The sequence below is a fragment of the Erinaceus europaeus genome, chromosome 10, assembly GCF_950295315.1.
Source record: "Erinaceus europaeus chromosome 10, mEriEur2.1, whole genome shotgun sequence".
NCBI lineage: Eukaryota > Metazoa > Chordata > Mammalia > Eulipotyphla > Erinaceidae > Erinaceus > Erinaceus europaeus.
In genome coordinates, this window is record NC_080171.1 from 10,045,488 (window position 1) to 10,060,383 (window position 14,896).

Sequence of the window (14,896 nt, forward strand, 5' to 3'; positions counted from 1 at the left end):
ACTTCATAAATCAGTTCTGTTTGCATAAAATCATGTGATTCTTCACACTGCCCAGAAGGAGCTGACTGTCAGTCAATGACTATTCTCCTGTCATTTTATTTTATTTTATTTTATTTTATTTTATTTTATTTTATTTTATTTTATTTTATTTATAAAAGGGAAACACTGACAAAACCATAGGATAAGAGGGGTACAACTCCACACAGTTCCCACCACCAGAACTCCGTATCCCATCCCCTCCCCTGATAGCTTTCCTATTCTTTATCCCTCTGGGAGCATGGACCCAGGGTCATTGTGGGATGCAGAAGGTGAGAGGTCTGGCTTCTGTAATTGCTTCCCCGCTGAACATGGGTGTTGACAGTTCGATCCATACTCCCAGCCTGTCTTTTTCTTCTTCTTCTTCTTCTTCTTCTTCTTCTTCTTCTTCTTCTTCTTCTTCTTCTTCTTCTTCTTCTTCTTCTTCTTCTTCTTCTCCTTCTCCTTCTCCTTCTCCTTCTCCTTCTCCTTCTCCTTCTCCTTCTCCTTCTCCTTCTCCTTCTCCTTCTTCTTCTTCTTCTTCTTCTTCTCCTTCTTCTCCTTCTTCTTCTTCTTCTTTTTAACTCAAAGTGTATTAGAGAGGGGTGAAAAGAGTAGAAGACAGAAACAATGAAAAGGGATACTAGTTAACTTGACAGTGTGTCAGAGAAAAGAGAAAATATCCTTTTTCAGCACCAATGTAAGCTCATCTCTGCTGAGTTTGGTTAATGTGTAGGCCAGCTGGCCTCATCACCCCTGAGTCTGTCATGGTCCATCAGCCGAGCCCAACGATGAGAGTTGACATCAGAATGCTGTGAGTCATCATGGAATGATTAATTCTGTCAGCCTAAGGAAATGTGTTAGATTGATTAATAACAGCAAAAATAATAAGACCAGTATTTACATGGTACTTACTGCATGTAAGGTGTGTGAGGAAGTTTCCAAAATTGCTAGATTCTGCTGCCTTCTAACTTCTCCCTCACTGCCTATCCATCCACGTGCAGACTTGTGTTACAGTCATGCCCAGGGTCCCTCTGAAACCTAGGGAAATATTTGCCTCATAATATAAAACTCAATAACCAAATCACTATTATCTTTACTATCGACTCAAACTTTGGGTCCTATTTCTTGCCATGCTGCTTTCGTCTGTTCTTTTATTTATGTCCTGGGTTGATAATAACGTCCTCTAGATTTTATTTAAATTCCATGAAAGAAAAAGTCATGTTGGTCTCATTCACTACTGTACTCTCAGTAATCAGGCACCTGTTTCTGGCACAAAATACGTAATCAAAGATGATATTCCACTGCTTGTTAGATATGCAGAATGAATCACCAGTGTAACCCTTTAGTTTTGTTAGGATAAATTATCATTGGATAGAAACAGACAGAAAATGAGACAGGAGGGGGAGATAGAGGGAAAGAGACAGAGAGACACCTGCAGCCCTGCTCCACCACTCCCCTGCAGGTAGGAACCAGGGGCTTGAACCCAGGTCCTTCTGCATCATAATGTGTCCGCTTAACCAGGTACACCACCATCTAGCCCCCTACAGTAACTTTTCTAATCTCATTAACATCAGAATAATTATAAACTACCACTACAGAGTATTTACTATTTGCTGAGGAGGATTTTATCCTCACAGATCTTACACAATATTATTTTCATTGCACAGAAAAAAGAAAATGATAGGAACTGATTCTCATAAATATTTACACACAGGGGAGTCAGGCAGTAGCGCAGCTGGTTAACTGCACATGGTGCAAAGCACAAAGACCAGTGTAAGGATCCCGGTTTGAGCCCCTGGCTCCCCACCTGCGGGGCGGGAGTGGAGGTCGCTTCACAGGCGGTAAAGCAGGTCTGCAGGTGTCTATCTTTCTCTCCCCCTCTCTATCTTCCCCTCCTCTCTCCACTTCTCTCTGTCCTATACAACAACGACGAACATCAATAACAACAATGATAAAACAACAAGGGTAACAAAAGAGAATAAATAAATAAATATATGTAAATTACACACAGCTGGCAAATGTTAGAACCATAATTCAAAGTCCTAAGTTATTTAAAATAGAACCCCACTATTCTGTCGTCCAGACTCCTGGGAACGATAGTGACCATCTGAATCCCAGAGAAAGATTTTGAACCTGTTGCTACTTAATATTCTTTCCTAGCATTGAATGCCTACAATTCCAATGGCTACTTGCTTCAAGTTTAACCCGTTTCCTATTCTGGAACATTTTGTCAGCATTAACTCTGCCTCTAGGCACCATATGCCAATGTATCTTCTGGAGACACATGCAGTTGGTGAAAAGCCTTTCCTCTCTACACCAGGAGCGTCTTGTTGCTCCAGAGGTTGTATCTGGGTAGAGTACGTGTTAGGCATGAAGTGGGAAAATGGGGTCCGGCAAGTGAGTGACAGTGAGAGATTTTCAAGCTCATCGAGGGCCAAAATGAATGAAGTAAATTGGACCCACTCAGAAGAAAAAGCAGAAGTGGGGCACAGCATAGATGCAGGAATGGATTATCAGTAGTTAGTGGTACTAGAATAGGGAGTGGCAGATGCATTCTCAAGTCTCCCCAGACAATAACTTAGATCCATCTGCATATCTGATTTCAGGCTCAGGGAAAAAATAAACTAGTATAGCCACAGGCTCTTTGGAATATAACTAAAATATGCCTACTAGCTATCTACAAAATGGCATCCCCCTAACACTTCATCTGCACTATCTCAGCCTTTAAGGTCATGACTGATCAACAGTTTGTTTGACTTTGTATGTTAACTCTTTTTTCAGCCACCAGGTCCCGGATGCTAGCAGGATGCCAACCAGATTTTCCTGGACAGACAACCTCACCAATGTGTCCTGGAGCCCCGCTTCCCCAGAGCCCTTCCCCACTAGGGAAAGAGAGAGACAGGTTGGGAGTATGGATCGACCTGTCAATGCCCATGTTCAGCAGGGAAGCAATTACAGAAGCCAGACCTTCCACTTTCTGCATCCCACAATGAACCTGGGTCCATACTCCCAGGGGGTTAAAGAATAAGAAAGCTATCAGGGGAGGGGATGGGATACGGAGTTCTGATGGTGAGAATTGTGTGGAGTTGTACCCCTCTTATCCTATGGTTTTGTCAGTGTTTCCTTTGTATAAATTACAAAAAAAAAAAAAAATTTAGTGAAGTGGCAATCACAGACTTACTGCGCCTCTGACATCCTTTCCTGATCGTCAGACTGGGATGAAGACCTGAGTCGATGCTTCTGCAGGTTCTTCTCCCTCAGGATAAGCATAACTGGTGACTTGGGAAATTATTCAGCTGGTAGAGCACAGGGCTTGCACAGCTGAGGCTCCTGGTTCACCTGTGCACTCTGGTGCTCTGATTTTTTATCTCGTTCTCATCTGAGACTCCCTATCTAATAAGCAATAAATAAAGATATTTTAATGATGCATGTTTGCATCTGTGGCCTAGTGTATAGTAGAATTGTAGCACGTTCTGTTGGATGAATAGATGAGACCGTTGTTTTTAAAGACAATGTTATGTGTGTCAACGCTCCTTCTAATTAAGACTGGATCAGTCTGTTCGTGCCAACTCTAAGGCAATAAGTGAACACAACCTCCTCTGTAGGGCTTCAGTCAAATAGGCCACATTGGCAGGACTGGCAACAGTAGTCAGCTGGACCTCACACCCATAGTCCTGCCTTCGGAAGCTTTCATCGTATTTCACTATCCTGTTAGATATTATTTTATACCCACTGCTCAGAAATCTCAGGGATATTTTCCAGGTGACATCCCTTTTTTGGTTACAATGGTCGGACACCATTACAGATGATATTTTTATAGAATATTTATTTATTTATTTTAGTTGATAGGACAGAGATAACCTGAGAGGGAAGGGGGATAGAAAGAGAAAGGGAGAGACAGACACCTGCAGCACTGCTTCAACACTTGTGACCCCCCCCCACAGGTGTTAATGGATGTTCTGCAATCTGCGCCCCCCTCAGCTAATATTTGTCTATGATACTCAGCAGAATCCAAAGGAAAAAATTTAAGGAATGTATCTTAACTGACTGAGGAAGTGTCACAATCATGACCCAAACCCAGTCATACAATTGACTTTCTTTATTAAATTTCTATAAATGAAAAAAAAAGCCTTATCACTTCACAAGAATTTCTATAATTAAGATAGTAAGTGAATAAATAGGGGGCTGGGTGTTGGTGCACCCAACTGAGTGCACATTAGCAAGGACTCAGGTTCGAGCCCCCAGTCCCCACCTGCAGGGGGAAAGCTTTACAAGTGGTGAAGCAGGGCTGCAGGTGTCTCTGTGTCTTTCCCCCTCTCAATCTCCTCTTCCCATCTCGATTTCTGACTGTCTCTATCCAATAATAAATAAAGATAAAAATTAAATAAAAACAGAAAATGGGGTAGGGATAGGTGGTGGCACGATGGCTAGGTTGAGTGTACATTACAGTGTGCAAGGAACCAGGTCCCCACCTGCAGGGGGAAGGCTCTGTGAGTGGTGAAGCAGTGTTGTAGGTGTCTCTCTGTCTCTCTCCCTCTATTACCCCCTTCCCTCTTGATTTCTGCTTGTCTCTATCCAATAAATAAAGATAATTAAAAGGAAGAAGGAAAGAAAGGAAGGAAGGAAGGAAGGAAGGAAGGAAGGAAGGAAGGAAGGAAGGAAGGAAGGAAGATAGATTGAAAGAAAGAAAGATGGTGGCAAGTCCACCCTTGGGTAGCAGGCTAGTCCATTCAGAGGTTGTCATGTGCCAGTCACAGGGTCACATCATTCAACTTGTGCCATGTCACTGCTTATACTTTTTAAGAGAAAGACCAGAGTGCTGTGGTGGTTCATGTAGTTTTTTTTTTTAATCTTATAAAAGCAATATTCAGCTCTGGTTATTGGTATTTTCAGGGTTTAAACCTGGGACATAGTCAAGTCCCGTGCACTGCCACTGTGCTGTGTGGGGGCCGCAGACCGAAGCAAGGCCTTATGCACTTGTGGTGTGTTCTCTACTGCTAAGCCACCTTCCAGCTCACACCCATGAGACCTCTTAAAGGGACTTCATGGCCTGGGGAGATAGCATAATGGTTTGGGAGACAGAGTAAAGGTTCTGCAAAAGACTTTCAGGCCTGAGGCTCTCTGAGCTCCTAGGTCAAACCCTAATGTCACCATAAACCAGAACAGTGCTCTAATCTAGGTCTCTCCTCTCTCTCTCTCTCTCTCTCTCCCTCCCTCTCTCCCTCTCCCTCTCCCTCTCCCTCTCCTTCTTCCTTCTCCCTCTCCTTCTCCCTCTCCTTTTCCCTCTCTCATTACAATAAAATAAAATGTTAACAAGTATTTTTTAAGGTGACTTTATTCCATGAGCCTTTAGGATTGCTTTAAATAACTCCAAATATCAATATTAAACCTTCAAATGTCAAAGCTCTACTTCTTTTCATTTCATGTAGAGAGAGTATCCCAGAGTAGTAGCTAGAAGCACTGAATTTTCAGTTCTACAAAGCCCGTCTCTGCTTCTGGGTATCTGAGCAACCTGGGGAGAATTATTCTCCCTGGGCCTCAATTTTGTCATCTACTAAAGGAGACTAATTGTAGTCACCTCATGAGGTCATTGTGCAGATAAAATAAGACAATCTGCATAAAGCAATAGGGACATCAGTAGGTATTAGCTTTTAATTTGTATTATTATTATTAGATTATAATTTCTGGGCAGGGACTTATACCTTATGTTTGCCTGCTGCCTTAATGGAGCCATAAAAACAGTTAATTTATTTAAAAGCCTGGGCTTCTAAAGGAATACACTTTAATTTTTAGAAATAAAAGACTTCTCTGTAATATAGGTCAAATGAGGTGTGAGGTAATGAGAGAAAGAAAGCCTGTCAGCCTCTTTGGCTGAGAAGAAACAATAACAGGGCAGGAAGTCGGATCTGAGCCCCTTCAACACCATTTGTAATCAGCAGACTCAGACTCAGGGATAGGGAATTTCGTCTCTGGTCAAAGTAGTGAATTTGTTATGCTCACTTGAGCTTTCTGAGCATTGATCTAGCCGGAAAAACTAAATGGATTCCTTTACCCAGGAAAGAACTGAAAGAATTTCATCTTCTCTCCTTTTTAAAAGCAAACTTAGCTACATTAATAGTAATTAATTCTTCTCTTTTGCAAGGACTATCTCAAAGTGTTTGGCAAGACTCTGACTATAGCTAATCTTGTTTTGTGTTTGTGTTTGTTTTGGGGCAGGCAGGAAGGGAAGGGAGTAGTGGTTTATACAGGATTATGCATTTCTATTTACAGAATTTATTGAAGAAGGCATAAAGGCATTTGAGTCAAAATTAATTTTTTTTGCCTTTTTAAAAAATATATTTATTTTATTTATTTATTCCCTTTTGTTGCCCTTGTTGTTTTATTGTTGTAGTTATTATTGTTGTTGGATAGGACAGAGAGAAATGGAGAGAGGAGGGGAAGACAGAGAGGAGGAGAGAAAGATAGACACCTGCAGACCTGTTTCACCGCCTGTGAAGCGACTCCCCTGCAGGTGGGGAGCCGGGGTTCGAACCGGGATCCTTACGCCGGTCCTTGTGCTTTGCGCCACTTGCGCTTAACCTGCTGCGCTACAGCCCGACTCCCCCAAATTAATTTTTTATGGTTGCTTTTCCTACCATAATATTTGCCAGCTCTGATTCATTACACACCTTAGTGTATGCAGACTCCATTTCCTGTTCCTTTGTCTTACTGCTCCAGCACCATGTGGACTGGTAACTTCTGCTGGGGAACTGATAGTCCCCAATGAAGACATCTAGGAATCTTTCAGACTGATTAAGAATCAACACAAGAAGTAAAAGCATCAATCCAGGGTCCTGCTCACATCAATCAACAGACAATCCTATTTTAAAAATTTTTTACTGATCCAGAAAAATAATTGAGTTTATGCTCTTGAGAAGAAAGACAGATGGAATTGGAGCATTGGGGAACATGGGGGAATTATCTAGTAATTGGTCGTCTGCCCAGGGATGTCAGATTGGTGTCATGGTAGCATCTGCAACTTGGTGGCTGAAAAAGCATTAAGAGATAAAGCAGAACAAATTGTTTAATAATTACGAACCTACAGGTAAGAATATAAACTTCTGTCATTTATCTTAAGAGTTTGTTTGCCTCTTCATCTACGTGTTATCTGTCTCACATCTATTTTACATGCCATTGAAACTTTCTTGCTTAAGCTATTGGCTCAGAGTAGAAGTTGAGTATTCAGACTAGTATGTCTTGATCTGTCACCTGCAATTTATTGATTAGTAAGTGTAACTTTACATTTTTTAAAAAAATTATATTCTGTTTGTTTATTTATTGGATGGAAACACCCAGAAATTGAGAGAAAAGGGGGTGGTAGAGAGGGAAAGGGACAGAGAGACACCTACAGCCCTGCTTCACCACTTGCAAAGCCTTCCCCCTTGCAGATGGGGACTAGGGACTTGAATCTGGGTCCTTGAGCGCTGGAAAATGTCCTCTCAACCAGGTGCACCACCACCCAGCCCCCCCTTTATACTTTTTGAATGTTAATTCATTGTCTATCAAACTTACTGCAAATATTTTCTTGCTATTCATGTTCCTTTATTTTATTTTATTTTTTTTGGTTGGTGAGAATTACTTAATGATTTAAATCAAGCATATTATGTTTAATTTAATTACTTTTCTTTAAAATCGTGATATCTGAAACATATTTACATATGTGGTCTTTTACTAATTTGACATTGTGTCTTTAATATTTAAACGGCATGTAATTTATTTCAATCTGTTATGGAATTAAAGAACAGACCCATTGTTCGAGTGATCTGCTTGTGCAGTCCCCATGTCATGCATGTTCTTAACATACTCTTTTATGATTTGCGACATGTAATATGTCCACATAGTATAATGATTTGATGCGCTTTGTACACATTGCCACACTTGTTCTGTTCATTTGCCTGTTCATCATTTTGTGTCCAATTCCCTGTCTCAGTAATTATTATCTTATACAAATTTCATGTTGGGGCCCGGATTTACCATGTTGGCAACCCAGGTTCCGGCCCCGCCTCCACCTCACTGAAGGCAGCTTCAGTGCTGTGGTCTCTCGTTCTCCCTCTGCCTCTATCTTCAACAAAACCCAAAACATTCCATTTCTGATGCATTCTAGTATCTTTAAAGGATAATCTTCCTGTCGTGTTTTTTTTTTTTCCCCCAAATTCTCTTGCCATACTAGCCTGATATTTTTCTGTTTGTGGAATTTTTGTGTTTTGCCAGTTATAACCACTAAAATCCCTAACACTTGAGGCAATTGAATGACCGCTGAATGATTTTTCTGACACTTTTGGCACAATACGGTCATTTTGGTGACTATACCTCTCTCCCTTCCCCATCTGCCATTAACCCATTGAGATATTATTCCCAGAGAGCATTTCAGTGTGGCCACTTCCTGTCTATACTTCCTGTCTGTCTTTGGACACTTCAGCCTCCAAGATAATATAGAATCAGATTATAATCATAATAAAACCTTAAAAATTAACAACAGAGTGGAGGAGTCCATCCACTTAGGTAGAAATCAAGCTTCCGTTTTAAGGCTAGGAAAACTGTATTCGAAAATTTGGAAACTGCCTGTTTAGTTTGGCATGTGGTTTTATTCTAAAAACTATATGACTAACATATAATAACACATGGCAATTATTATGCTACATATAATGAAGAGTATGTTCACTTGGGGGGTGAATTGTCAGTTTTTGCTTCACGTATTTCTTCTTCTCCTCCCTCTACGGAATCTTTTACTACATATTGTAAATTACGCACAGTTCACGTTCTTCTGCGGAGGTTCATTTTATCTTCATGGCAGCAAAAAGCTTCTTGGCTTTTGAGTCACTCTGTTGCTGTGCCACCAGTATCGAAGATAAACAATGTGAAAATTGTTTGCTTGTTTTTTTTTGTTAATCATACCTTCTCTTAGGCTTGGTGTGTTTGCGAACAACAAATACACGTAAAATAAAGAGCTTTGTTCTCAATTCAGTACAGTAAGTTCAGTTCCTGTTGTCTAATAGCTCTTGCTTAATTTTGGTCCAAATTTTTTATCGTGTTTACCATCAGGCTTGAATCACAGTGTTTTCTTTTTAAGATTTTATTATTTCTTTTTAAAAAATATTTATTTACTCCTTTTTGTTACCCTTGTTGTTTTATTATTGTAGTTATTGTTGTTGTTGTTATTGATGTTGTCAATGTTGGATAGGATAGAGAGAAATGGAGAGAGGAGGGGAAGACAGAGAGGGGGAGAGAAAGACAGACACCTGCAGACCTGCTTCACCACCTGTGAAGCGACTCCCCTGCAGGTGGGGAGCTGGGGGCTCCAAACAGGATCCTGACACCAGTCCTTGTGCTTTGTGCCACATGCACTTAACCCACTGCGCTACTGCCCTGACTCCCAGATTTTATTACTTCTTAATGATAATGAAAGAGAGAACCAGAGCATCACTTTGTCACATGCAATGCTGATGACAAAAACTACAGAATTCCATGTTTCACTCACTGTACCCACCTTCCGGGCCACAAATGTAATTGGGATGTGATGCATAGGAGACTACCAGATAAAAACAACTGCTACCAGAGGTTCACAAAGTGTTATGTAATAATTATTTGTTTGAAAAAAAAACTACTACATATATCTGAGATTAACTTCAGTGTCTGGAATTATTTAATAGAATCACGTGCAGGGAGGAAGTAGTGATGTGGGCTAGTCATCATTCCTTGAGAGGGAGGGCTCCAATTTACTCTACTGTCATGGTCTCCTGTCAAATGCTCAATTTTATTAATTTCCCTCCCCAAGTTCGCAAAAGAAGAACATTACTAGCTCTGACCCCCACCATAGAGTTTGCTCCTTTATAAAACGTTTTTATGCCTCCAGGGCTTGGTGCCTACACTACGAGTCCACTGCTCCTGGAGGTCATTTTTTGTTGTTAGTATTGTTGTTGTCGTTGTTGTTGGATAGGACAGAGAGAAATTGAGAGAGGAGGGGAAGACTGAGAGGTGGAGAGAAAGACAGACACCAGCAGACTTGGTTCACCACTTGTGAACCATAGTAAACACTACACCAACTGGATTTGAAGGATGAACAGTTGAAGGGACAGGCAAAGTGACCCCCTGCAGGTGGGTGAGCTGGGGGCTCGAATCAGGATCTTGTGCTTTGCACGATTCTGAGTTCTGAAGCTCTGATGCAAATGGCCGTCTCAACCGTTCAGTAAAGAATTTTGTTCATAGCCCAGAACTTCAAGTTAACACAAGAAAATTCCATTTGACAAATGTTATTTCTAGTTAACTAAAAACTGCTGGAAGAAATGTTTGAGCTATTGTCCTTATTCTAAGGAAACTTTCAGCCCCATGTGGAAGATATACACTTGACTACGTAGCTGCACAGTGGTATAAGAGTTCTGTAATTGAGGGGGGAAGGAAAGAATGCAGCTGTAAAATAATTGTTTCTTGGTACAAAATCATAAGGATAATCAAATAAACAGAATCCCAAATGCATCCAAAGCAAGAAATCAACAGAGTAAAAATACTATAAGAAAAAGCAATAATGAGATAAATAGCAGCTGTGGAAACCATAGTAAACACTACACAAACTAGATTTGAAGGATGAACAATTCAAGGGACAGGCAAAGAATCATGTTTGCTTGCTCTCATAAAAGAAGAGTGAGGTGCTCACTATGACTGGCTTATTTTAGAATGTAGGTTTGAGTGTTGGAGGTGAAGATAAAGACGAGGAATGGTCTTCTAAGCCATGCTATTGATTTTACAATTTGACCCACAGTTGAAGCAGGGGTTATTGTACTGAAGAATGATATATCTGTATTTTAAAAAAGAAAGCTGGCAATCGAATAAGGAGCCACAGCCAAAAAAAAAATCTAGTTGGGAATGATATGTTCCTGCCAACTGAATGTAGAGTTAGCCTTCCATTCTGGGAGAAGATTAAGACCCCAAGGTGGAAATAAAAGGCAGGAGAAAGTTAAAAGACAGAAAGCAAAGCACTTTCTGGAGCAATTTTATGTATCAAAGATTGATCTACTTCCCATTCTTCCTCATGGATGAGCCCTCAAAAAAACTTTTTTTTTTTTATTGCGTGACCTTCTCAAAAACCTTAATTTGGAAGGACGAAGTCTTAAGGCTCCATCTTACCTACCACCTTGATTATTCTCATTTGTTGCCTTTGCTCAATAGTTTATGCCCATAAATGTCTTTGGAATCAGTTGTTTATTGTACACATAACAAAATACCTTCAATTCTCCAAAGAGTTTAAAGTTCAACTCAAATCCTACTTTTTGTTGCTTTTTTTTTATTTGAGGGGGTGTGTTGTAAAGAGAGGCCATACTGTTTTTGTACAAGGGCTTGAAACTTGACTGAAAAAGTTCTCATTTTTCTACATGTGCTATTAGCCTGAGTCCTTGGGAAATTCCTAGAAATAGTCCAGTAACTTCCACTGCAGACATATTTAGCTCAATTTTTCTAATACTGATTATGAACCTAACATGTACAAGACATTGTGTAGACATAATCAGGATGTCAATGTTAAAGTACAACTATGTCCAATGCCTCTTCTTAGGAAGAACAGTACCAAATTTATTCAATGGAGAGCAATTTCTACTTCACCTATATGAATATTAATTTGCAACTTTTTTATACTCTTTTTTTAACCTGGCCCTGCTCAGCTCTGGCTTCTGGAGGTGCTGAAGATTGAACCCTGGGACCTTTGATGCCATGGCCATGAAAGTCTTTTTGCACAATCATTATGCTATCTCCCCAGTTCTATAATTTGTGACTTTTCAAATAAGAAAGTCTTTCTTCAATGAGTGAAAAAAAAGTGAATTTTATAAGTAAATGAGCCAAATGATGAAAATTATATGTGTCTTAGTGCCACAGTTCACATCAAGAACAGAAACTCAAAAGATACAGAAGCGTAATCTACCTTTAAGTATTAACCTGTGCACTTTGTTTCTGTATCCAGATACACTGCATACCTGACAGTATGCTGATACCATGAAATCGTTTGTAAGCCAAAATAGCATATATTAAAAAAAAGAGAGAAAACCTATTATCATTAATTTGTATAAAAACATTTACACATCCCCAGTCCTTCCAGTAACCTATAAAACTATATTAAATGACACAAAATAGCGAATGCGCTCAGAAGGAATTATGTATGGATACACAGTCTGGGTGAAGCAGTTCTGGGCCAGGGACTTAGCAGTGCTTTTCTCACTACTTGGGCTGCTGCAAAACAAATGCTCAACACTTTTCGCTTTTCCCCATTTGTTGCAAAAAAGCAAAAATCCTCTTCAAATGTCTTCTTAGTAAGAGCAATTTCCGGTGTGTACTCTCGTAAGAGGAAAGTGACCTCATCTAAACTTTCAAAAAGCAGAGTATATGACTTTACATATTGGTCATTATTCTATATCTCAAAGTCGGTTTTGGAATGTTACAACAAAAGAAACAAAAATCCCAAACTGGTTAACTTGTAAACAACAAAAATGTATTCTTTTTTTGTGATTTTTATTTTTTTAAAACTTTATTAATTTAATTTGACAGAGACAGAGAGAAATTGAGAGAGTGGAGGGAGGAAGAAGAGGGAGAGGCAGAGAGATACCTGCAGTCCTATGTCACCATTTGTGAAGCTGTCCCCCCGAAGGTGGAGACTGGGGGCTCAAACCAGGGTCCTTGCACACTGTAGTGTGTGTGCTTAACCCAGTATGCCACTGCCCAGCCCCCAGACATCTATTTCACATGGTTCTAAAGCTGAAAATCCTAGAGTAGAGTGTCTGTATGTTGGAAGAAGACTGTCTCCACACCACTTCTCAACTTCTTCCTAAGCCTGGATAGCAGAAGAGAAAAGGGGCTTCTCATGGGCCACTTTATAAAGTTTCACCCATTTGATTTAACCCCCAGATTGTCCCCACCTCTTTGTACTGTCACATTTAGCATTAGGATTTAAATGTATGAATCTGGAGAGAGCATGAGCATTCAGACTATGTTACCACATATATCTGAAGTGCCTTCCTCAAAAGACTAGAAAGTGTGGTACAGTCATGTTCTATCTAATCCTTATACGAGTGCCTGTAATAGTCGAAGATTTCTCTGCTATTCGTTTTGGGGTGTGTGTGTGTGTGTGTGTGTGTGTTATGTGTTTTTTTTAGTGATTTCATAGTGGTTTGCAAAGTTCTGCTGGTTAGTTTTGACGGTGATATATTTTCTTTATTTCACCTAAGAGAGAACTTTAACAAATAATAACAGCAATCGGTGTTATTGTCTAATATGGTTTATATAATTATAATTAGGTAAAAGAAATAGAAAAATCTGATAAAAGTTTAAGGCCAAATGTATAGTGGCTTCTGACATTTATACTCAGTGTCACCTGCCTTCATGGTTCTCTTAGATTAAATTATAAGAAAGCCAGTTGTAAGGAACCGATAATTTTCTTAGACAGGAAAGAGTTTTCTAAATCATAGGAATTTTATACCTGAGACTTTGGGGTAAAAAAAAATCTTGGGGGGAGGGGATAAAAGGCTAAATCTCATAAGAAAACAAAAAGTATCCTATGTCTTCTAATCTTTGGCCAATCCTTTCTAATTCTTCTTTTTCATATCTTTAAATACAGAATCCCCTTCACCTACAACTGAGTTTAGAAAATTCCTTAAGTTCTGATGCTGATGTGACTGTCTCCATTCTGACTATGAACAACTGGTACAATTTTAGCTTGCTGCTGTGTCGGGAGGACGGGAACGTCAGCGACTTCCTCCTCCTCACCCAGAATAACTCCAAGTTCCAGCTTGGTTCAATCATCAACATCACCGCCAACCTCTCTTCCACGGACGAGCTCTTGCGCTTTCTCCAGGTCCAGCTGGAGAACATTAAGAACAGTACTTCCACAGTGGTCCTGTTCAGCTGCAACATGGAAAGTATCCGGCGGGTTTTTGAAATTACCACTCAGTTTGGAGGAGTTCCTCCTGAGCTTCATTGGGTATTGGGGGATTCCCAGAATGTAGAGGAACTGAGGACGGAGGGTCTGCCCTTAGGACTCATTGCCCATGGGAAAACGACACAGTCTGTCTTTGAGTACTACGTACAAGATGCCATGGAACTTGTCGCAAGAGCTGTCGCCACAGCCACCATGATACAGCCAGAACTTGCTCTCATTCCCAGCACGATGAACTGCATGGATGTGGAGATTACAAATCTCACTTCAGGACAGTATTTATCAAGGTAGGACACAAGCCCTGGCTTATGCCCATATGTGTAGAACTCTGACAGGAAGTGAAATAGTGCCTTTGCTGGAATTTTGACTCTGGGTACATTTAAACTCTTAAGAATAGTTGGGGAGGGGGGGAGAAGTTTCTGGTTGCATTAAGACTAGTATGTCTTGATCTGTCACCTGCAATTTAATCCGGAGAACTGTAAAAGGCAAAGTAGATAATCCACGCTCGGTCCTGCTTTCAAACTCTGGCTGAATCCTTTCCTAACTATGTAGTTGAGATTGTTTATTTAAATGCAGTGAGCCTTGGTTTTCTAATTAGTAAACTAATAATTACTTTCTGATTAGTAAACTACTATCCTATTGAACAGCTTGATAGATTAAGGAGACCAAAGGGCTTGGCAGTAGCACAATGGGTTAAGTGCACATGGCTCAAAGCGCAAGGAACAGTTCAAGGATCCCGGTTTGAGCCCCCGGCTCCCCACCCACGGGGGGGGGGGGGGCAGGGGGGTGTCACTTCACAAGAGGTGAAGCAGGTCTGCAGGTGTCTATCTTTCTCTCTTCCTTTCTGTCTTCCCCACCTCTCTCCATTTCTCTCCGTCCTGTCTAACAATAACAACAACAACACAGAACAACAATAACAACCAAAAC

The 14,896-nt window shown here is 40.4% G+C and overlaps 1 protein-coding gene across 4 annotated transcripts in view; it reads left to right on the forward strand.

The window, feature by feature from the left end:
- GRIN3A (glutamate ionotropic receptor NMDA type subunit 3A) overlaps positions 1 to 14,896 on the forward strand; it is a 256,842-nt gene that overhangs the window by 66,259 nt on the left and 175,687 nt on the right. For all 4 annotated transcript variants that reach the window (XM_060199075.1, XM_007526769.3, XM_016189866.2 and 1 more), the window contains exon 2: positions 13,652 to 14,256. In XM_060199075.1, coding sequence (XP_060055058.1) covers positions 13,652 to 14,256 — 605 coding nt within the window. The remainder of the gene's footprint in view (positions 1 to 13,651; positions 14,257 to 14,896) is intronic.